The 25,710-nt window shown below is 35.9% G+C and overlaps 1 protein-coding gene across 1 annotated transcript; it reads left to right on the top strand.

Annotated features, from left to right (window-relative positions):
• The first annotated feature begins 903 nt into the window (after positions 1-903).
• On the top strand, positions 904-22,631 carry LOC123525218 (alkaline phosphatase-like). Its single transcript, XM_053538062.1, has 10 exons — positions 904-1,064; positions 1,322-1,542; positions 3,338-3,512; positions 4,212-4,381; positions 4,892-4,999; positions 6,106-6,208; positions 8,481-8,630; positions 9,170-9,361; positions 21,814-21,951; positions 22,383-22,631. The coding sequence occupies exons 1-10, from the start codon at positions 968-970 to the stop codon at positions 22,592-22,594; spliced, it is 1,566 nt and encodes a 521-aa protein (XP_053394037.1). The 5' UTR covers positions 904-967; the 3' UTR covers positions 22,595-22,631.
• Positions 22,632-25,710: the final 3,079 nt, after the last annotated feature.

Genomic DNA, 25,710 nt, shown 5'->3' with positions numbered 1-25,710 from the left:
AACGCAGTTGACTCGTAAATATAGTAAATAGCGAATCAGATTGACAGGCCATGTATGGCTGTATCAGAATTAATTCCAACAGCTGACTTTTAAGAAACTAATGTAACAACGATGTGCTCTCTTGTGAAAAACATAATACTGATAATTTTATATAATTGTAATAAAATAATGTGAATTTTAATCAAAGTATGAACATGGTTTGATGAATATGATATGACCTGTCGATCAACCAACAACCACAGTTCTATTCCACAGGGAAAATCCCGTAACGTTGAATTTATAACTTTTATTTTATTTTTTGAGAAAGGTGACAGTTTTTACCAATGAGAAGTAGAAAATGCAATAATCTTGTTTATGGTCACAATCAAAATAAATAGTTTGTACAGGTCATTTTTAAAGTTAATAAAGTTTCTGTGCATAAACAAATAATCATTAAATTGGCGCCTATGTTTATGTAATGGCGTAGAATTTTCATTGTCAGTAACGTAAAAACTATCGAACTAACCAAAAAACCCACACATCAATGAACAGTATTTGCTCACCTGACCTGTCGGCTTGCACATCATTGTTTTTTATTTTCTAAAATATTTCTTTTCATGGACAGAATTAAGATCAAGAAAAAATATCACCTGTCTACTTGTTTCCAATTTTCATTTGCAATTAGGCCGGACGAAAAAACGTGAGATATAAGGAGTTCAACCCGTTTCCTTTTCTAAAGTATTGTTTGGCGCAATTCATGTGCTTGACTTATCTGAGAAACTTCAATAAGAACTTTAATGGAACTTTCAAATAAGAATATGTATGTATAATGTAGCCTAAACTCTTCAGGCATACTGGAGGCACTTGCATACTTTAATTGATAACGATTCACGTGACTAAGTAGTGCACAGTATTAATCTTCTTTTGCGATAAGAGGCCAGTGGATCACTCGGACCAATCAGTACTGGACCTTCCGTATGTCACTACCATGATTTTGATTACGGAATTTTATGTTTTATCCGTCCTGTTTGCTTGTGTTAATGGGTTCATCCTTGACAACAAACATTACTCTGGAAATGGAGAAAGTACGTTTACATCAAATATTATTTTACTAATATGATTTTCATTGTCTTCATGTTAGGGATTTCATCCTGTCATTTATTGTTCATATAGATATGATCTTGACACGTGTGACTTATTTCTAAATTAATTATTTCGGTTTGAACACACGTTTTTAAGTTGTTACTTACACGATTTAGTATACAATGATAACGTGGCCATTCTCCTTCAAATTGATTTTTCAAAAATGAAGGAATTCTTTTATTTTATACTTATTTCATAGCTCCAACGTTTTGGCGAACACAAGCAAAATCTGCCATCACACAAAAAGCAAGAATGACACTGAATAAAGGAGTTGCAAAGAATGTGATTTTATTCCTCGGAGATGGTATGAGTATTCCGACCATCACCGCAGCGAGGATTCTGAAAGGTCAACTTCAAGGTCAAACAGGAGAAGAATCTAAACTTAGCTTCGAAGAGTTTCCTATTTCAGGACTTTCAAAGGTATTTTTTTTCGGCGACGCCGTCTAAATTCGTTTTCGTTACCTATGCCACGTGACTTAAGTTAGCAAATCAAACTACTTGATAACGCATTATAGATAATTTATCAAAATGGAAGATTTATGCAACACTCTGCCTGATTGGACGAGAGTGTCAATTTCTTTCACTCTGTTGATTGTGCTACGCTGAGTGAAATGTAGACAAAGCGTTTATCCTAAATGACGCTGTTCCCTGTTTTAAAGCTAACTTTGGCTCAGTATATTTAGCAAGAATATTGACATATCTCAAAATGATAAGTAAGTTTAATAAGTATGATAAAAACCTGTTCAAATACCAACATATACCAAATTAAAGAAAGAGCTGAATACGGTCTGCGTATCACATGAATAAGGGTGTGATAAGAGTCTTTTATGTAGAGAAGTGCTTTTATAAAAGATTTTCCTTGTTACAATTGTCGTCTGTATATGAAAAAGTTTCTTGCTTTTGTGACTTATTCAGATTGCATATTAAAATGAGTACTTGTTTGCTTTGATATATTTGTTATAAATTATTTAACTGATTTATTATATATGAATATCTTTCTTTAGTATGGTATGCAAATATTGAACTCAGTTGAAATCTGTTTTATTATATATATGCTATATAATGACTGAATCTCATTACACTGAAATGAAGGTACGTTGCATACAGTTTATCTATGTGATATGACTACGGTCAAACTTTGCTTATGAAACAGAAATATTGAAATAATTACAATTGTATGTTTTGCTTGACCTTCACTTTTTTATAGGTGTGACGTCATTGTCCAAAGATTCATGAATAGTGAATATGCATTTGTTAAAGCGGGATCAGTTGGCCTATTTTAGAAATAAATAAAAATAATAAATAAAAAAATCCTTTAATTGATTTTTTCTCATGTATTCTAATCAAACTTGATTTGTAGCATCTTTATTAGGCCCGCAGCCAGCTTTGTTCAGCTGGGACATTTAACCCCTTTTAGGGGCTGCTAGAGCTAAAACTAGAAATGCCTTTATACAGCGTCTCATGAACAGCTTGGTGGATCTTTGTCATACTTGGTCTGGAACATCATTATAAGGTCCTCTTCCAAATTTATTTATATAGGAACTTGGGCCCTATTAGGGACCACTATAGCTAAACGTAGATATGCATTTCTTCGCATTAACCACTAAAATGTAATGGATTTTTATCAAACTCGATGTGTAACAATATCGTAAGGTCTCTTGCTATTTTGTTACAAATGGGGATAGGGACCAATTTAGCTAAAAATATAAGTACGTTTAATGACCTATTCTCATGAACCGCTTCATGAATCTTCATCAAACTATTGCTGTAATTATTCGTCTAAGGATAAACGAAACAAAATTGCAACCCTACGAAACCTTTGCGAAAAATTAAAAGAGAACCATTTAAATTGTTAAAGTGCGGTGTTTAGTTTTACAAAATGTTAGATGAAAGATGAATGTTAGATGAAAAATTCATAAACTTCTTTCCTTATTACAATTCGCCGACCATCATTTTTAAAGATATTTCTTGTTTTATGATAAGCTCCAATCTCTATAATCACAGTTTGTCAAATATACATTAAACAGTATAATGGCACGTGTTTGTTTCCGCATATTCCCAGGTATAGTTTGTCGCATTACGATAATGGTGACTACAATACAAATCAGGTGACAAGGTTTTATGCAAAACATCATGCTTACTCATTCTAATGTACAGTGGTCGACATTTAGCTATCACGAGGAAAGATTCAATTTCTTATTTAAATGTTTTTAAGACATACTGCCAAGATACCCAGGTCACTGATTCGGCAGCTTCGGGTACAGCATATTTATGTGGTGTTAAGACAAATATTGCCACTATTGGTGTTGATGGCAGCGTTACAAGGGGTGACTGTGCTAGTCAGAAAGGGGCAGAACTCACTTCCATTTTAGACTGGTCAATGGCAGCAGGTCAGAATGTTAAATATTCTTTTTAATTTGTTATAAATGTTCTCCAGGATAGCACACTACTTTCATTTTTGGTTCTTTTATTTTGTCTGTAAATGCGTATCTTTTTTGTCATGGCAATTACCTTTACATTTCAAACAGTATATGTGTATCTGTACCCAGGACGTAAAATAATAGATTTTGTAATATGTATTTTTTTTCTGTTGAGTTAACTATTTGTTAAAGATATTCAATACACTAAAATGGTTTTCCTTTAGATACTTATTTTGATTGTAGAAAAGCCCCACCAAATGCATTTAATTTGACTAAGTATGTGAATTATCTGTGTTTGTAGACCTTCATTCACAATTAAATAATTATCATGTATAACATGTTGAAAAAACTTCCAGTTGTTTAATGGTAGTTACACATTTATACTGTGCTTAGCTATGCATGTATTAAGTGTGTACTGTTTTAACCTATAAGCATACGGTACCGTTTATTAAAATGATACTATAAAGTTAATATTCATAGTTTCAAACATGTATTTGATATATCTTTAATATATTAAGTATTCTTTCAGTGACATCGGTCGGTAAGGGCAGTCTTAGATAAGGTTTTGCAGGATTTTGTTTTATCTACAGTTTAATACTTAATTACGTCTTGTCTAGACAGTGTTATGCGTCCAAACGTCAGTTATTCTATAGTATGGTTCACTTGCAGGGAAATCTGTAGGTTTTGTGACGGTAACGCGTGTAACTGATGCCACGCCCGCAAGTTTGTACGCGAATGTTGCCGACCGAAGCTGGGAGGGTGATCACTACACCAGTAGAATATCCGGCGGCTGCAAAGATATAGCGTCCCAACTGATTGACGACTACAAAAATGTGCAGGTAATGTTTCATTAAAGACGTAGATCTTCGAACATCAGAGTATCATAATGAAAATGCGTTATGACTAGCGTACATTTCATTTTCGGCCAATAGGATATATAGCATTGGCGTTACCGAGGCTTACTGTACCCTGCAAATATTCTCGTTTTCGCACTCGAGGCTCCGTCGAAGCTTGACCTAGATTCCAAAAAAACCTTCTTATCCATTCAGCTTGCCCCGTATTTCAGGCATTACTTTTGTAGCTACATATACATATACAATCTTCTGTTTCAGATTAGAAATTCAGTAGAATTTTGAATGATTAATAAACAGTAATATAGTGTTGAAGTTATCGAATTTGTTGTAATAATCGGTCAACACCGTTTGATTTATATCTCGGATGATGTTAAAATATTCTGTCATGTCACTCATCATGTTATGCGATGAAGGAGTTTACATTTTAACTCGGCTATACGATGAACTCTCATCACCACTCAACAGTCACAACTCTTAGATTTAATCTTTTTATAGGTGATCATGGGGGGAGGTCGGAGATTTTTTAGACGTTACGACCAGCCGGACCCCGAGCACGGGTCAAACGCTCACTACGGACGCCGGGATGGAAGGGATCTTGTACAGGTATGATAGATAAGAACATCTTAGCAATTATTAATTGAGATTTGAGATTGAGGTGACTGAATTAAAATATCTTTAAAATGTGATGGTACTATGCTGTATCCTCATTGTAATTCGTAACTTGTTTCTTGTGAGACAATGTAATCAATGACACCACTGATGAGAATAGTACGCTGTAATGTTCTTACACATGCAGTAGCATTATTTTATGTTTAAGTAACTAAATGGAAGTAAACTAAATTCTTGCATAAAAATATAGGTTCAGTTTTATTCCTAAATATTGCCATAGAAATATGAATTGCAAGTTTTATGATTTCCTGAATATGAATACCACTGAAGAACTTGAATACTGGTATAAAATTCCTGTTGCTTATAAATAATCATATACGCATTGTAACAACAGATATACAGTGAATGTGCGAATGTTAGTGCATTTTAGACAATACGTACTTTTATGTCCAGAGAATCTCCATTTGAATGGTTGCTCATTGGTTACTTTGGCTCCAAGAGACAAAAACATCACTATGCTGTATCTTTCAAAGAGAACTAGGACTGCTTTATGCTAATACTTCGTAAAGTAAAAGAATTATCTAGGGTTCATATATGAGCCGCGCCATGGGAAAACCAACATAGTGGCTTTGCGACCAGCATGGATCAAGACCAGCCTGCGCATCCGCGCAGTCTGGTCAGACTCCATGCTGTTCGCTTTTAAAGCCTATTGGAATTGGAGAAACTGTTAGCGAACAGCATGGATCCTGACCAGACTGCGCGGATGCGCAGGCTGGTCTGGATCCATGCTGGTCGCAAAGCCACTATGTTGGTTTTCTCATGGCACGGCTCATATGCGTTCGTTGAAAACACATTTTTATCTAATAAAAACTGAAGAGGTTATGACAGAATAAATGTATCAGTAGTAGATAACATATTAAACTTGCATATATCAATGAGACAAAACAATCACGGCCAACACCAAGCCCATTATCAAAGACATGCAACATTTATATAGGTATAGTCTAGTAATGCAACTTGAAAAAAAAAACTTAATATCAAATTAGTCTCAAGACTAGGATAGTAGATAGGAACTTAATATAATATATAAATAATTTCAGGAATGGCAGGAAGGACAACATATTCTAGGACGAACCTATAAATATGTCTGGAATGTTTCAGACTTTGATAGTGTTAACCCGGCTACCACAGATTCTATTCTAGGTGAATAACCGCAATTATTTGTATTCTGATTTTATTGGTATCTTCGTCTATTACTTAGGGGGTCGGGGTTTAGAATAAGTTTTGTTTTATTGAAATTGCTTGTCATTATCTTTTTTTTTATTTAATATTTAATTCAAAGCATTACCGTCTATTACGTGAAAGTGTGTTTTGGATGCTCTGTGCTTCCTGGAAATCTGCCCTTACCTTTTTAGCTCACCTGTCACATAGTGACAAGGTGAGCTTTTGTGATCACCCTTCGTCCGTCGTCAGTCCGTCCGTCCGTGCGTCAACAATTTCTTGTCTGCACGATAGTGGTTTCATTTATGATTTGATTTTAACCAAACTTGCACAGAACTTGTATCACCATAAGATCTCGGTTCCTTTCTTGAACTGGCCAGATCCCATTACAGGTTCCAGAGTTATGGCCCCTGAAAGGACCAAAATTAGCTATTTTGACCTTGTCTGCACAATAGCAGCTTTAATTATGATTTGATTTTTACCAAACTGGCACACAACTTGTATCACCATAAGATCTTGGTTCCTTTCTTGAACTGGCCAGATTCCTTTATGCGTTCCAGAGTTATGGCCCCTGAAAGAGCCAAAATTAGCTTTTTTAACCTTGTCTGCACAATAGCAGCTTCATTTATGATTTGAATTATATCAAACTTGCACAAAACTTGTGTCACCATAAGATCTCAGTTCCTTTTTTGGAACGGCCAGATCCTGTAATGGGTTCCAGAGTTATGGCCTCTGAAAGGGCCAAAATTAGCTATTTTGACCTTGTTTGCACAATAGCAGCTTTATTTATGATTTGATTTTAACCAAACTTGCACACAACTTGTATCACCACAAGATCTTGGTTCCATTTTTGAACTGGCCAGATTCCATCATGGGTTCCAGAGTTATGGCCCCTTAAAGGTCCAAAATTGGCTATTTTGGCTTTTGTAGCCCTATAGAGACTTCATTTATGGTTTTATTTGATACAAACTTCCAAGATATCTTCAACAACAATAAATCTTGGATTCCATGACAAATCAGATCCAATCGTAGGTTCCAGAGTTATTTTATATCTGATTACCTCCCCTGATTGTAATCAAAATGGATTTATATCAGTAAGTACTTATAGGACTTATTTGAAATTTCATTATTGTCATTAGTTGGACTGAGCCAATCAGGGTAGATAACTATGGACTGATTTTATGTCAAATTACCTCCCTTTATTTCAAATTAAAATGGGTATATCTCTGTAACTAATGAAGATACTGATCTGAAATTTCATTTATGTCAACAGATTTATTTGGCAGATCCTTCTTTTGTTCACTTACAATATTTTTTTTAATTACTTCCCTTTTACGTTACTATAAATAGCTTATTTTTAGTAACTTTTTTATTATTGGCCGTAGGGAAAAACCGAGACCACTTTTCTGTGGTACAACATGGATGGTCCCTCCAATTTTTGGGTGTATTTTGACATATCTATACCTTGTAAGAATTTTTTTTCTTTTTGGTTAAATTTCTTCCCTTTGTTGTTCCTGTCCTTTGGACTTAGATATTTTTTCTGAGGACCTTCTTGTCCTCAAGTGCAATGATAACAGGTGAGCGATATAGGGCCATCATGACCCTCTTGTTTTTTATCTTGGTGCATGAGGAATCTGCTTATAAGAAGACCCTTGAAACAATTGAAAATTAGCAAGTTATATTTCGAGACTTCTCATTAGAGGAAATAGAATGTACATCAAGTCTTACAAATCTTATACGCAGAACTCTATCAAAATAACATTGAATTTACTCCAAGATCCTAAAAGACCTGAAACAATGAGTCTAAATACGTTACGACTAACTGAGGCCGCCTTATGGCACAGCAACATAAGGTAATACTCTTTGGACGGTTGGTGTAAAACCTAAGAGAGCTAACTCGGTTCATAAAGGACATAACACAGGCTTAAGCAGAACTCTATGCTCAAAGTAGACAAAGCACCGGCTAAATAGATTTGACGTCACGCCACAGACTGCAGAAGCGATGTAAATTTATATACGTTTCATATAATAGGCGGTAATTAACAAGATCACAATTTAGAATTCCGTTTGGAAATCGGAAAAGCCCCGTCCTTACAATTTGGCTTAAGTACTTTTTGGGCTTTTAAGTTATTATAAATTAATGCATAACAAAAAACATAACAAAAAAATAACATAAAAAACAAATATTAACATAAAGTGCATACGTATATTTTTTTTTTTATAAAGAAACTTTGTATTCTGTCAATACGTTTAGGTTTATTTGAATACTCACATATGCAGTACGAACTAGAAAGAAAAGATCCAAATCATGAGGTGGCTGGTGAGCCATCACTTGCAGAGATGACAGAAAAGGCCATCAAAATACTCAGCAAGAACCCCAAAGGGTTCTTTCTTCTAGTAGAAGGTATTGATTCCATCATGTTCCATCTGTGTGTGTTAACTTCAAGTTATTTATAATTTGTTTGATCCCAGTCTTGCAAAAGCTTTCATCTCACAGTTTTTAATATAGTCAAAGATCTTGTAAACACACCTCTCGTGTGTAGCTTTTCAGTATTTCATTATAAAAGTTTATTCTTATTAAGACTTCAGCTCTCTCTAGGAGATTAGATCAACATTTCTAAAGACAAAACTGAACCTATTCGATTATGCTCAAACGAGTTTTACTAAGAATATAATAATATCGTATCAGGTCCAAACTAAATTCAGTCTTCAATTTAGTTTTCCTTGTACTGATTTAGTTTGCCGTATTATTTTATATAGTTGTATATAGTTAATCTATTTGCAAACGCATTTATATTTCATGTTTTTAGTATAGATATAAATTAACAACAAAGAATTTAAAAGGTAAACTATACTCCACAAAACACACTGGTAGAAAGGGATTATACTTGCACATTGGCATTTTCCTTTAGGATAATATAATCGCTGTATTTTATTTTTCAGGGGGCAATATAGATCATGGACATCATGGAGGCAGAGCTAAAATGGCATTGTACGACACATTGGCTTTTCAGGACGCTGTACAAGAAGGTGCTAGCATGACGTCCGAAAGTGACACATTGATCGTCGTCACGGCTGACCATGCGCACACCATGACAATAGCAGGATATCCGTCCCGTGGCAACAACATTCTCTGTGTGTTATTTTCACTCAGCTTCGTTTCAAAAGTTAAGAACATGTGCAGATATTTCAAAAGTCTCTGCCAAACTTTAAACCAAGTACTTTTGAATTGATAATGCAAGGATTTTATTAGTCCCCTACTGGTTGAAAACCAGTGTCGGGGACTATAGGAATGCGCTTTTCCGTCATTCCGTCCGTCCGTCTGTCCGGGTTAACAAATTGGTACTTGAGTGTCTAGCAGGTTAGGGTTTGGACTCTTTGTGTATATGACAGTCACTTTAAAAAGTGTCCAAAAGTGGGTTTATGTGACTAATTTTTGGGTTTATGTGGCTAAAATTCAACATTGAAAAGTCACTTAAGTATCATACCGTGAGTACGTCCGTCTGTCCGTCCGTCCGCAATTTCGTGTCCGGTCCATAACTCTGTCATCCATGAAGGGATTTTAATATTACTTGGCACAAATGTTCCCCATGATGAGACGACGTGTCATGCGCAAAACCCGGACCCTTCACTCAAAGGTCAAGGTCACAATTGGAGGTCAAAGGTCAACAGGGCGTTTTTCCTGTCCGGTCCATAACTCTCCCATCCATGAAGGGATTTTAATATTACTTGGCACAAATGTACCTCATAATAAGACGATGTGTCACGTACAACTTTCAGACCCCTAGCTCAAAGGTCAAGGTCACACTTAGCAGTCAAATGTTAACATAGCATGAACAGGGTCTGTTTCGTGTCCGGTCCATAACTCGACATTCATTAAGGGATTTTAATATCACTTGGCACAAGTGTTCCCCATGATGAGACGACGTGTCGTGCACAATTCCCGGACTCCTAGCTCAAAGGTCAAGGTCACAATTGGAGGTCAAAGGTCAACAGAGTTTTTTTCCTGACCGGTCCATAACTCTGCCATCCATGAAGGGATTTTAATATTACTTGGTACAAATGTTCCCCATGATGAGACAACGTGTCATGCGCAAAACCCGGACCCTTAGCTCAAAGGTCAAGGTCACAATTGCAGGTCAAAGGTCGATAAGGTTTTTTCCTGTTCGATCCAGAACTCTGTCATCCATCAAGGGATTACAATATTACTTGGCAGAAATGTTCCCCATGATGAGACGACGTGTCATGCGCAAACCCAGAACCCTAGCTTAAAGGTCAAGGTCACACTTTGAGATCAAAGATCAATAGGATTTCTTTCATGTCCGGTCTATAACTTTGTCATGCAAAATAGGATTTAAATATCAGCTGGCACAAATATTCCTCTGGATGAGACAACATGTCATGCGCAAAACCCGGGCCCAAGGTCTAATGTTAAGGTCACACTTAGAGACCAAAGCTCAGATACAAGAATGACTTTGTCTGGAGCATGTCTTCTTCATGCATGGAGGGATTTTGGTATAACTTGGCACAAATGTTCACCAACATAAGGCGGATTGTCCTGCGCAAGAACCAGGTCCCTAGGTCTAAGGTCAAGGTCATATTTGGAGTTCAAAGGTCAAATTCAAGAATGACTTTGTCCGGAGCATTTCTTTTTCATGCTTGATGGGATTTTCATATAACTTAGATCAAATGTTCACACCATGAGGCACCCTTGTTTTAGATTACGTCCCTTCGTTTTACTATGAAAGATTATATGTAACTTATTTTTACTGGCCATAGAAAATCGAGACCACTTTTCTGTGGTACAACATGCATATTACATCCAATTTTTAGGTGTATTTTGACCTTTCTCTACCTGGTAAAGAGTTTCTTGTAGACTTATATTATAAAGATTTTTTTAAAAAAAAATTAGGATTAATTTCCCTTTGTTGTTACTATAAATAACTTATATGATATCTTTTTTATAATCGGCCAACAAAATTCAATATGGAAACAACTGTGAGTTTTTATATATGCACATTTTAATCAAAGTGTGTTGTTATAACATATTGTATAATAGTACAATATTGTTTATACATCATTGACAGTATAGTTCATTTGTTTCTGCAGTAGAGAAAATAAGGTGCCTTCAGTAGGGAACTTTGTATTGCATGGCAATACTTCATTCACTTGTTCTTTCTGAGTGGGATCAAAAACATCATGTATAATATATAGGCCTTTGGTATAATTCAACCTCTAAAATTCCACATAGTCACTAAGTCGTTTTATTAGTCCCCTACTGGATGAAAACCAGTTTTTGGGACTATATGATTGCGCTTTTCCGTTCGTCCATCACTCTGTCTGTCCGAGCTTACATTTGCATACAGAGGTGGCTATAGGAACAATAGGTAACTGTACTTTTTCTTTGATGTCATTCATTCCGTAAGCTTTTATGTGGCTAATTTTCTTTAATACGTGCTAAAAGAACAGAGGGCCAAGTGGCCCTAGGTCGCTCACCTAAGAAACACTCCATAACATGTAACATGTTGACTAGATTTATGGAACAAATATTCTGACCAATTTTCATTAAGATTGGACCAAAAAATGGTCTTTGCGATAAACAAGCATTTCTTGATATACCTATTTTTGACCTAGATGACCATGTTCAAACTCGACCTAGATTTTGTCAAGGCATCATTTGACCAAAATTCATGAAGATCAACTTGAAAAATACAGCCTCTATCACTACAGAAGTTTTTTCTTTGATTGACCATAGTTGACCCTATTTATTAGTATCTGATACTCACTCAAATTCCTAGTTTGACATAAGGAATCAACCGACCTTAAATTACTTGTCACTAAAAAAAAACTCTCTATCGATAACAATGATTTTTACTAAATTTGACCATGAAGATTTTTGACCTCAAATACACCCATCTAAACCACATTCACACATAGCATTAAATTTAAAGATGAACAGTCCTGTTTTTGACCCCATTACTCGACATTCTGTAACTGGTTTTATCCATGCCATATAATCGTCCAATTTCATGAAACGATGTGAAAATACCTTATCGCATAACAAGGTTTTTCTTGATTAAGTACTAGTTTTTTTGACCCAATGATCCATGGATTTTAAATTCTGGCAATTTCATAAGCAATCATTCTGCAAAATCACAGTCAAGTAGTCAGCCTCAGTCATAAGGTTTTTCTTTGACATTGACATCAGGACACTTGATTTCCCAGATGGACATTTGCCAATCTAGACATCTGACAAGGTCAAGGTCCACTTTGAGATCAAAATCAATAGGATTTCTTTCATGTCGGTCTATAACTTTGCATGAAAATAGATTTAAATCGCTGGCCAATATCCTCTGGATGAGCAACATTCATGCAAAACCGGGCCAAGGTCTAATGTTAAGGTCACACTTAAACCAAAGCTAGAATCAGATGACTTTGCTGGACATGTCTTCATCATGGAGGGATTGGATAACTGGCAATGTTCACAATAGCGGATTGTCCTGCAAGAACCAGTCCCTGGCTAGTTCAAGTCATATTTGGAGTCAAAGGTCAAATTCAAGAATGACTGTCCGAGCATTTTCTTATGCTTGATGGATTTTCATATAACTTGATCAAATGTTACCACCTGAGCATCCTTGTTTAGAATTAGTCCCTTCGTTTACATGAAATTATATTGTAACTATTTATTAGCCATAGAGAAAAATCGAACACTTTTCTGTGGTACAACAGCATTTAAATCCAATTTAGTGATTTTGACCTTTCTCTACCTGGTAAGGTTCTTGTAGACATATATAGATTTTTTTAAAAAAATTAGGATTAATTTCCCTTTGTTTTACTTAAATAATTATATATACTTTTATAATCGCCACAAAATTCATAGAAACCTGTATTTTTATATATGACATTTTAACTAATGTGTTGTAAACAATGAAATATTTATGTTATACATCATTGACAGATTTAGTTATTTGTTATACTGCAGTAGAGAAAATAAGGTCTTCAGTAGGAAATTTATTGCATGCATACTTCATCACTTTTCTTTTGATGGATCAAAACATCATTATAATAATAGCCTTTGGTATAATTCACTTAAATCAAAGTCACTAGTCGTTTTATTATCCCCTACTGGATGAAAACCATTTTTACTATATGATTGCGCTTTTCGTTCGTCATCACTCTGTTGCCGGCTTACATTGGGCATCAGATGCATAGGAACAATAGTAACTGTACTTTTTTTGATGTCATTCATTCGAAGCTTTATGTGGCATTTCTTAATACTGCTAAAAACAAAGGGCCAAGATGCCCTAGGTCGCTCACCTAAGAACACTATAAATGTAAAACATTTTCCTAGTGATTCATGGAAACATATTCTGACCATTTTCATTAAGATTGGACCAAAAAATGTCTCTTGATAAACAAGCTTTTTAGTATGACCTGTTTTTGACCCTAGATGACCATGTCAAATCACTAGATTTTGTCAAGCAATCATTCTGACCAAAATTCATGAAGATCAACTGAAAAATACAGCCTCTATCACATACAGAAGTTTTTTCTTTGATTTGACCAAGTGACCTAGTTTTTGACCTCAGATGACTCATATTCAAATTCGACCTAGATTTCATTAAGGCAATCAACCTGACCAAATTTCATAAATATCAACTGAAAAAAAACAGTCTCTTTCGCATACACAAGATTTTTCTTTAATTTGACCTAGTGACCTAGTTTTTGACCTCAGATAACCCATATTCAAAACCGACCTAGTTTTCATCAAGGCAATCACTCTGACCAAATTTCATGAAGATCAATTGAAAAATACATCCTCTATTGCATACACAATGTTTTTCTTCGATTTGACCTAGTGACCTAGTTTTTGACCACAGATGACCCATTTTCGAAATCAGCCTAGATTTCATCAAGGTTATCATTCTGGCTAAATTTCATGAAGATCAGTTGAAAAATACAGCCTCTATTGCATACACAAGGTTTTTCTTTGATTTGACCTAGTGACCTAGTTTTTGACCCCAGATGACCCATTTTCGAACTTGGTCTAAATTTCATCAAGGCAATCATTCTGACCAAAATTCATGAACATCAATTGAAAAATACAGCCTCTATCGCATACACAAGGTTTTTACGTGATATGACCTAGTGACCTAGTTTTTGACCCCAGATGACCCATTTTCAGCTCGGCCTAGATTTCATCAAGGTTATCATTCTGACCAATATTCATGAAGATCAATTGAAAAATACCGCCTCTATCGCATACACAAGGTTTTTCTTTGATTTGACCTAGTGACCTAGTTTTTGACCCGAGATGACCCATTTTCGAACTCGGCCTAGATTTCATCAAGGCAATCATTCTGACCAAAATTCATGAAGATCAATTGAAAAATACAGCCTCTATCGCATACACAAGGTTTTTCTTTGATTTGACCTAGTGACCTACTTTTTGACCCGAGATGACCCATTTTCGAACTCGGCCTAGATTTCATCAAGGTTATCATTCTGACCAATATTCATGAAGAAGAATTGAAAAATACAGCCTCTATCGCATACACAAGGTTTTTCTTTGATTTGACCTAGTGACCTAGTTTTTGACCCGACATGACCCATTTTCGAACTCGGCTTAGATTTCATCAAGGTTATCACTCTGACCAATATTTATGAAGATTAATTGAAAAATACCACCTCTATCGCATACACAAGGTTTTTCTTTGATTTGACCTAGTGACCTAGTTTTTGACCCGAGATGACCCATTTTCGAACTCGGCCTAGATTTCATCAAAGTTATCATTCTGACCAATATTCATGAAGATTAAATGAAAAATACAGCCTCTATCGCATACACAAGGTTTTTCTTTGATTTGACCTAGTGACCTAGTTTTTGACCCGAGATGACCCATTTTCGAACTCGGCCTAGATTTCATCAAGGTTATCATTCTGACCAATATTCATGAAGATTAATTAAAAAATACAGCCTCTATCGCATACACAAGCTAAATGTTGACAGACGACGGACGACAGACGACAGACGACAGACGACGGACGCCGGACATCGAGCGATCAGAAAAACTCACCTGAGCATTGCTCAGGTGAGCTAACAACAGAGAGATCAAAAGAGTAGCCATGTAGGAACGTCCGTACATCTGTCCGTCCGTCCGCAATTTCGTGTGCGGTCCATAACTGTCATTCATCTTTTAATATTTCTTGGCACAAATGTTCCCCATGATGAGACAACTTGCCGTGCACAAAACGGAGACCCCTAGCTTAAAGGTCAAGGTCACACTTGTAGGTCAAAGGCCAACAGGGCTTTTTTCCTGTCTGGTCCATAACTCTGCCATCGTTGAAGGGATTGTAATATTACTGGGTACGAATGTACCCCATCAACTGAGGATTTGTCATGCACAACTTTCAGATTCCTAGCTCAAAGGTCAAGGTCACACTTAGCAGTCAAATATTAACATAGCATGAACAGGGTCTGTTTCGTGTCCGGTCCAGAACTCTGTCATCTATCAAGGGATTACAATATTACTTGGCATAAAGGTTCACCATAATCAGATAACATGACTGCGCAATACCCAGACCCCTAGCTTAAAGGTCAAGGTTACACTTGGAGATCAAAGGTCAATAGGGCTTTTTCCTGTCCGGTCCATAACTTTGTCATGCAAAACAGGATTAAAATATCAGTTGGCACAAATATTCCCCTAGATGAGGCAACATGTCATGCGGAAAACCCGGACTTCAGTTGAAAGGTCAAGGTCACACTTGGAAATCAAAGGCCAACAGGGCCTTTTTCCTGTCCGGTCTGTAACTCAACAATCCTCCTAAAGGGATTTTAATATCACTTGGCACAAATGTACCCCATGATAAGTTTATTTGTCTTACGCCAAACCCAGACCCCTAGCTCAAAGGGCAAGGTCACACTTGGAGGTCAAGGTCGATAGATTTTTAGCTCACCTGTCACGTAGTGACAGGGTGAGCTTTATGATCACCCTTCGTCCGTCGTCCATCCGTCCGTCCGTCCGTCCACAATTTCTTGTGAACAAGATAGAAACCACATTTTGCAAGCAATTTTGATCAAACTTGTACAAAACTTGTATTGGCATGATATTTCAGTTCCTTTCGAAAACTGGCCAGATCCCGTCATGGGTTCCAGAATTATTGCCCCATAAAGGGCCAGAATTTGCTATTTTTGTGTGTCAACAATTTCTTGTCTGCATGATAGTGGTTTCATTTATGATTTTATTTTAACCAAACTTGCACACAACTTGTATCACCATAAGATCTTAGTTCCTTTCTTGAACTGGCCAGATCCCATTATGGGTTCAAGAGTGATGGCCCCTGAAGGGCCAAAATTAGCTATTTTGACCTTGTCTGCATAATAGCAACTTCATTTATGATTTGATTTTTACCAAACTTGCATACAACTTGTATCACTGTAAGATTTTGGTTCCTGTCTTGAACTGGCCAGATTCCATCATAGTTTCCAGAGTTATGGCCCCTGAAAGGGACAGAATTAGCTATTTTGACCTTGTCTGCAAAATAGCAGCTTCATTTATGATTTGAATTTAACCAAACTTGCACACAACTTGTATCACCATAAGATCTTGGTTCTTTCTTGAACCGACCAGATCCCTTAATTGGTTCCAGAGTTATGGCCCATGAAAGGGCCAAAATTAGCTTTTTTGACCTTGTCTGCACAATAGCAGCTTTATTTATGATTTGATTTTAATCAAACTTGCACAAAACCTGTGTCACCATAAGATCTCGGTTCCTTTCTTGAACCGACCAGACCCAATAATGGGTTCCAGAGTTATGGCCCCTGAAAGGGCCAAAATTAGCTTTTTTGACATTGTCTGCACAATAACAGCTTCATTTATAATTTGATTTCAACCAAACTTGCACACAACTTGTATCACCACAAGATCTTGGTTCCTTTCTTGAAATGGCCAGATTCCATTATGGATTCCAGAGTTATGGCCCCTGATAGGGCCAGAATTAGGTATTTTGACCTAATCTGCACAATAGCGGCTTCATTTATGATTTGAATTTAATCAAACTTGCACAAAACTTGTGTCACCATAAGATCTTGGTTCTTTTCTTGAACCGGCCATATCCTGTAATGGGTTCCAGAGTTATGGCCCCTGAAAGGCCAAACAGTAGATGACTAGGTCAAATCAAAGAAAAACATTGTGTATGCGATATAGGCGGTATTTTTCAATTGATCTTCATGAAATTTGATCAGAATAATTGCATTGATGAAATCTAGGTCAGGTTTGAACATGGGTCATCTGGGATCAAAAAATAGGTCACTAGATCAAATCAAAGAAAAACTTTGTGTATGCGATAGAGCCTATATTTTTCAATTGATCTTCCTGAAATTATATCAGAATAATTGCTTTGATGAAATCTACGTTAAATTTGATTATCATGGATCATCTTGGGTCAAAAAGTAGGTCACTAGGTCAAATCAAAGAAAACCCTTCTGTATGCAATAGAGGCTGTATTTTTCAATTGATCTTCATGAAATTTGGTCAGAATGATTGCCTTGATGAAATCTAGGTCAAGTTCGAATATGGATCATCTGGGTCAAAAAGTAGGTCACTAGGTTAAATCAAAGAAAAACCTTGTGTATGCGATACAGGCTATTTTTTTCAACTGATATTCATGAAATTTTGTCAGAATGATAGCCTTGATGAAATCTAGGACAGGTTCGAATATGGGTCATCTGGGTTTAAAAATTAGGTGACTAGGTCAAATCAAGGAAAAACCTTGTGTATGCAATAGGGGCTGTATTTTACATTGGATTTTCATACAATCTGGTCAGAATGGTTGCCTTGATGCAATCTAGGTCAAGTTCGAATATGGGTAGTCTGGGGTCAAAAACTAGGTCACTAGGTCAAATCAAAGAAAATACTTACTTATACTCAAGATTTTTGCTCCAATTTTAATGATAATTGGTCAGAATTTTTTTTTCCATGAAATCACTAGGTCAAACATGTTTACACTGTTATGTTGTGTTATGGTGTGTTTCTCAGGTGAGCGATCTAGGGCCATCTTGGCCCTCTCGTTTTTCGTTTATGATCAATTACTCTGTCATCCATGAAGGTATTACAATATTACATGGCATAAATGTTCCCCATAATCAGTCGACGTGTCATGCGAAACACCCAGAACCCTAGCTTAAAGATCAGTGTCACACTTGGAGATAAGAGGTCAATAGGGATGTTTTTTTCTTGTCCGTGCCATAACGTTGTCATACAAAACAGGATTTAAATTTCAGTTGGCACAAATGTTTTCCTGGATGAGTCAACATGTCATGCGCAAAATCCAGACCTTTAGCCGAAAGGTCAAGGCCACACTTGGAAGTCAAAGGCCAACAGGGCATTTTTCCTGTCCGGTCTGTAACTCGACAATCCTTAAAGGGAATTTAATATTACTTGGCACAAATGTACTCCAAGATCAGACGATGTGTCACGCTCAACACCCAGACCCCTAGATCAAAGGTCAAGGTCACATTTTGAGGTCAAAGGTCAATAGGTGTTTAGTCCCCTACTGGTTGAAAACCAGTTTCGGGGACTATAGGAATGCGCTTTTCCGTCCGTCCGTCATTCCGTCCGTCCTTCCGTCCGTCCACAATTTCGTGTCCGGTCCATAACTCTGTCATCCATGAAGGGGTTTTGATATTACTTAGCACAAATGTTCCCCATGATGAGACGACGTGCCTTGCGCAAAACCCGGACCCTAGCTTAAAGGTCAAGGTCACAATTGGAGGTCAAAGGTCAACCGGGCCTTTTTCCTGTCCGGTCCATAACTCTGCCATCCATGAAGGGATTTTAATATTACTTGGCGCAAATGTACCTCATAATAAGACGATGTGCCATGCACAACTTTCAGACTCCTAGCTCAAAGGTCAAGGTCACACTTGGCAGTCAAATGTTAACATGGCATGAACAGGGTCTGTTTCGTTTCCGGTCCAAAACTCTGCCATCCATAAAGATATTTTAATATAACTTGGCACAAAATTTTCCCATGACGAGACAACATGTCGTGCGCAAAACCCGGACCCCTAGCTCGAAGTTTAAGATCACAATTGGAGGTCAAAGGTCAATAGGGTTTTTTTTCCTGTCCGGTCCAGAACTCTGTCATCCACCAAGGGATTTTAATATTACTTGGCATAAATATTCCGCATGATGAGGTGACGTGTCATGCGCAACACCCAGAACCCTAGCATGAAGGTCAAGGTCACACTTTGAGATCAAAGGTCAATGGGGCATTTTTCCTGTCCGGTCTATAACTTTGTCATGCAAAATAGGATTTGAATATTACTTGGCACAAATGTTCACCGCTATGAGACGGAGTGTCATGCGCAAGAACCTGGTCCCTAGGTCGAAGGTCAAGGTCACACATAGAGGCCATAGGTCAGATACAAGAATGACTTTGTCTAGAACATTTCTTCTTCATGCATGGAGGGATTTTGATGTAACCTGGCACAAATGTTCACTACCATGAGATGGATTGTTGTGCGCAAGAACCAGGTCCCTAGGTCTAAGGTCAAGGTCACACTTAGAGGTCAAATGCCAAATTCAAGAATGACTTTGTCCGGAGCATTTCTTTTTTATGCATGGAGGGATTTTGATGTAATTTGGCACAAATGTTCACAACCATGAGGCAGTCTTATTTTTAGAATTATGTCCTTTTGTTTCTACTATAAAAGCTTATTGTAACTTATTTGTTACAGGCCGTAGGGAAAAATTGAGACCAGTTTTCTGTGGTACAACATGCGTGTTACATTCAATTTTTAGGTGTATTTTGACCTATCTCTACCTGGTAAAGAGTTTTGTGTGGACTTATGTAGATTTTTTTTTTTACTATAAATAACTTATATGATACCTTTTTGATAATAGGCCCAAAAAAGCTATATGAAAACTATAGGTTTTTATATATACAAATTTAATCCAAGTGTTTTGGTATAACATATTGTATATATAGTACAATATTGTTTAAACATTATTGACAGATATCAGTTCATTATGTTATACTGCAGTAGAGAAAATTAGGTGCCCTCCAGTAGGGGACTTTGTATTGCATGGCAATACTTCATTCACTTGTTCGTCCTGTATGGTCAATAACTCTGTCATCCATGAAGGGATTTTAGTATTACGTAACACAAATATTTTCCATAAGACAACGTGTCTTACGCAACTCCTTATCCCTAACTCAAAGGCCAAGGTCACTGTCAGAAGTCAAAGGTCAATAGGATTTTTTCCTTTCCGGCCCATAACTCTGTCATCAGTTAAGTAATTCTAATATTACTTTACACAGATGTTTCCCATAATGAGACAATATGTCATGTGTAATACCCAGATCCCCTTTATGTAAAGGTCAAGGTCACACATGAAAATCAAAAGTCAACATTGATCTTTTCCTGTCCAGTCTGTAGAATATTTTTATATAAGCTCATATGTCATATGGACCCAATTAAAACAAATTGTTGGTGTATTTTCTTCAAAATTACTTCCCTTTAATGTGATTATTTTTTACATTTTTCTCATGTTTTCCAAACAATTTCAAAATGAAATGTTGTCAAAGTTGAAATTAAAATATCTTTTATATTTATAAATGTTACGAAACAATTAACAACTATAGATTTTTGTATATGCAAATTTGAATCCAAGTGTTGTGTTATAACACAGTGTATATTTAGTACAATATTGTTTGACATCAGATCATTATGTTTTACTGCAGTAGAGAAAATTAGGTGCCTTCCAGTGAGGACTTTGTATTGCATGGCAATACTTCATTCACTTGTTCAGTTTTGAAATAACTAAAATTCAAATTATTAGTTAAAAAATAGCCACTTTGAATGACAAGCCACTATATATCTTAAGTAAATGTGTTAAATCAGTTGTTGGATGAGAGAGTTTTGACATGTTCAGTCTTTTTTGGAATGAAAATATCAAATTTCCGAAACGTATCCGTAAAATGCTGCGTAAGGTATTGAAATTCGTAAGACACGTTAGATCTATTATTGTGTGGTCAGTTTCGCAGAATTAAAATGAAACAACAAATTTTGGGCCTACATGTTTTCAGAACGTAAGAAAAACTACTCCACGATGTTAGAAAGAAAATGCCAATGTTATACACTTCCATGGTTCTTGAAAATGCCTAGAGGTAGGGTATAACATGTACAGTGGAATTTCCTTTCTGATCTGGTGCAAGTACTCCAGGTGTTATTTTAAACGTAATTTGAAACGCTCATGCTATTCTAGGAGTAATTCTAAACGCTTATGTTACTCGAGGAGTAATTTAAAACGCTCGTGTTAGTCTATGAGTAAATTTAAACGTTCATGGTATGCTCGAGAAGTTAAAGTGTGTTTAACTGTATTGATAGGTACACGCTGCATAACGGGATTAATGAACTTATGTAGTTCGTATATTCATATCTATCCATATATTTATATCATCTGTACCAGAAAATGACCGAAAGTTTGCAAATTAACCCACGTTTGCCAGATGCAGTGAAATGCAAGTAGTTAGCCCTTGGAAAACGGCGATGATTCTAAAATATATTTTCTAAAATTCAGCAAAAGTTGATAATGGCGCTGGTGGATTTAGCCATGCCTCTGATGGTCTACCGTACACGACTTTATTGTATGGAGATGGTCCAGGTTTCAGTGTTAGTACACATGGTCACCGAACAGACATCACACAGGTTGACACAAGTAAGTCAGTTGTTTTCATACTCTTTTTCTTCGACAATTTATTTCCACGTATCTATCGGTCATTTAGTCAAAGATAATCTTAATAAAATGTTAGCCAAGTAGGCGTCTTGTTGTAAAGAAAGAACCCGAATAATCTCGAAGTAGATAGGACAACTGACATTGGTGGGCAGACAAATATCTCTCGTTCAGTTTACTAACAGTATGCCTATCATGCTTTCAACATTGCTATTTTTAATAAAAATGTATCAAATAAATGAATTAATATAATAAATCGATGAACGTCTATTACAGGATTCAGAAATGCGGTCACAATTATTTTTTAAAAGCCGATGTATCATTTAAACTTTATTTCAATTATCAGTGTACTCTATTAAAGAAAAGAGCATGTCTAATTACCTGTTTCACTTGATAAAAAATTCCATTTTCTAAAGCCGACAAGCACTACCAACAACAAACGGCCGTCTATAAAACTGTTGAGACGCATGGAGGGGATGACGTTGGAATTTTCGCACGTGGACCTATGTCGTACCTCCTCGCTGGCGTTCATGAGCAGAATGAAATCGCACATGTAATGGCATACGCTTCATGTGTTGGAGATTATTCTAACCACAACGAATGTGCTGCATCGTTAATAACTGGTTGATTCTTGTGTACAGTAAAAATAATAATATCTGAATCAACATGTACTATTATTTTCAATCCCTTTTTTTGCGGGTTTGATTGAAAGATTCAAAATGACTTAAATCTGCGGCATTCTGAGACTAATTTTCATTGTTTAATGGCCGAAAATATTTCTCAGTGGTAATTTACCTTGTTTTCCTTTTCCTAGTATTTGTCATTTTTATTTAGATTCTATAATGTGTTTATATTATTGATGTTATAAGAATTCTTACAGTCTCCAATCCAGATAGATCTAGATCTATATAATTCTTGGCCAAAACAGCTGGTAAAGCCATAATTTCAAATCAAATCGTCGTCATCACAATCGACATAATCATCATCAATTGTAGTACATTGATTTATCACTCTTTACATGTGTATAGTCTTTCAAACGTACTTTAGAGCAGAAATTCTTTAGTGACCTTCTCTGCGGAGTTAGATCTATGTATAATTTATACAGACCTGGACTTGCTCCATATCTATATTAGAATGTAACATCACACAAATATATACTTGTAATATAAAACTACTTAAAGTATTGAAAAACTCGATCATACTAACAATAATATCTGTGGAAAGAACCTTTGGACCAAGCAATATTGTAGCAGATGGTTTGACTGAGTCGTCCATGAACGGTAATGAAATACACATCTCTCACATCTCCGGCTTAATTAAGCGGAATTCTATTAAAGTAAAACAGGGTGTTTTCCTTGATTCAAAAGGACCAGGAAATGTAACAGCACTGAGTTAAAGTACGGAGAGACTATTCACTGCCGCCGCCACACGGCACTTAAAGACTTCCGTGATACTAACATCTGTGAAAAGATCCTTTGGAAGGTTAGAACGTAAACGAGCAACATAATAGTAAACTGTTTGACTGAGTCTGTTTACGAGAGGTAATAAAAATGTGCGATACCTGTCATGGCCCCCGTCACCGGCTAAAGCAGAATTCTATTATATTAAACTTGAATGTTCTCCATGATCCATAGGGCCGTGATCATTACATCAGTACCTTGATAAGATTTTGAAGACTATACAGTTTTATAAATATTTAAAAGAATCAGTGAACGTTGGTAATGCTGTCGCAAATGCAATAAAACATTTTGAAATATGTTTTTCATTTATTTACAAAACAGGACAAATAAGCACTATAACAGTAAATGAGACATAAATAATTCAACTGGTTTACCTTTTCATAAAGATACACAAGACACACATCCATATATGTAAATATGACATGATCATAAATAACAAACAGTTTTATGTTACTGTCACTTATAGTATACATTCAGACTAGGACTATATAAAACATGCAGGACTTAAAAGATAAAAGGTAAAGGTAAATTTCCCGGACGCACAGAGCACCCCAAACACAGCCATAGAGCTATGCATCGCGAGGTAGGCCCGCAACAATAAGAAGCTGTAACGGAAAAATATTAATATTAAGTAATTGATTAATGTTAATATTACTGGTGCAGAAATTTTAGCTGCCATACATTCTCTGCACAACAATAAAGCATGTTCTGTGTATGATAATATCTTGAATGAATATTTGAAACACTCCAAGGAGGTCATGTTGCCTGTATTATGTAAATTGTTCAATCTTGTTTTAGATACTTCATACATTCCAGAGTGTTGGTGTAAGGGTATAATTATTCCAATTTATAAAAGAAAGGGTGATACCAATGACCCTGATAATTATAGAGGGATAACAATATCGAGTTGTCTAGGCAAGTTATTTACTAGTATACTTAACACAAGAATCAATACTTTTTTAGAATCCTCTGGTCTATTGTGTGAAGAACAAGCATGTTTTCGTAAGAACTATGGGACCGTTGATCACATATTTTCACTTAAACTACTGGTAGATTTCTATTTAAGTAAAAAAAAAACTGGACTTTATTGTGCTTTTATTGGTTATAGAAAAGCATTTGATTCTGTGAACCGTATTTGTCTATGGAACAAATTGTTACAACATAATATAGATGGTAAAATTTTTAAAGTCATATATGCTATATATGAAAAGGCTAAATCCTGTGTTAAAAGTAATCAGGGCCTCTCTGGCTTCTTTACTAGCTCCACCGGAGTCCGCCAAGGCGAAAATTTGTCGCCAATTTTGTTTTCTATTTTTCTAAATGATTTAGTGTCATTCATATCACACAGCTACAAAGGTCTTGAATTACTTTCAAACTCAGTAAAGACTGTTCTTAGTGATAATACAATTAAGGTTTATTTTAAACTGTATCTGTCGCTATATGCAGATGATACTGTTATATTTGCTGAGTCACAAACTGATTTACAGTTAGCTTTAGATTCAATGCCAGACTATTGTGACGTGTGGAAGCTAGAAGTGAACACAAATAAAACTAAAGTGGTCGTATTCACTCGAGGGAGAATTAGGAACAAGCCATCTTTCACTTACAATAACAATGAACTGGAAATTGTTGATGACTTTAGTTACTTACGAGTAAAATTCAATTACAATGGTAGTTTTCATAAAACTAAGAAGCATTTATGTCAACAGGCTAGAAAAGCAATGTTTAGTTTACTCAAGAAATGTCGTAAATTGCAGTTAGGAATTGATTTGATTTTGCATTTATTTGAAACAATGGTCAGTCCCATCTTGTTGTACGGAAATGAAGTGTGGGGCTGTGAAAACCTTAGTATTATATGCACTTTTCAGATGAAATTTCTAAAATTATTACTAAATGTTAAGAAATCTACGCCTAATAATATGGTAATTGGTGAGCTTGGTGTTTTACCATTAGATGCAGTTGTTAAGAGTAGGGTTTTGAATTACTGGAGTAGAATTGTGAACAGTAGAACAGAAAAAATCAATGTTATTATGTATAGGTTATTATACAGACTAGATCTTGAAAATGTATATTCATGTCCTTGGATAAAGTTTGTGTAAACATCATTTAGGTTTTGCAGATATTTGGATTAATCAGTCGGCTCCTAGCCCAAAACATTTTAGTAATATTATTAAGCAAAGAATCAAAGATCAGTTTATGCAGAAATGGAATGAGCAGTTACAGTCATCTAGCAAATGTATTAACTACAGAATATTTAAAGCAGATTTCACTTTTGAGAATTATT

Source organism: Mercenaria mercenaria, chromosome 3 (genome assembly GCF_021730395.1).
Source record: "Mercenaria mercenaria strain notata chromosome 3, MADL_Memer_1, whole genome shotgun sequence".
Classification (NCBI taxonomy): domain Eukaryota; kingdom Metazoa; phylum Mollusca; class Bivalvia; order Venerida; family Veneridae; genus Mercenaria; species Mercenaria mercenaria.
Note: the sequence above shows the minus strand (reverse complement) of the source record. Positions and strands in the feature narration are given on the sequence as shown.

Excerpts from the sequence above, each read along its gene's own strand:
- LOC123525218 (XM_053538062.1), top strand. The coding sequence starts at position 968 with ATGATTTTGATTACGGAATTTTATGTTTTATCCGTCCTGTTTGCTTGT. Across the intron at positions 3,513-4,211 it reads AGACTGGTCAATGGCAGCAG|GGAAATCTGTAGGTTTTGTG; the intron begins GTCAGAATGTTA and ends GTTCACTTGCAG. Across the intron at positions 4,382-4,891 it reads ACGACTACAAAAATGTGCAG|GTGATCATGGGGGGAGGTCG; the intron begins GTAATGTTTCAT and ends ATCTTTTTATAG.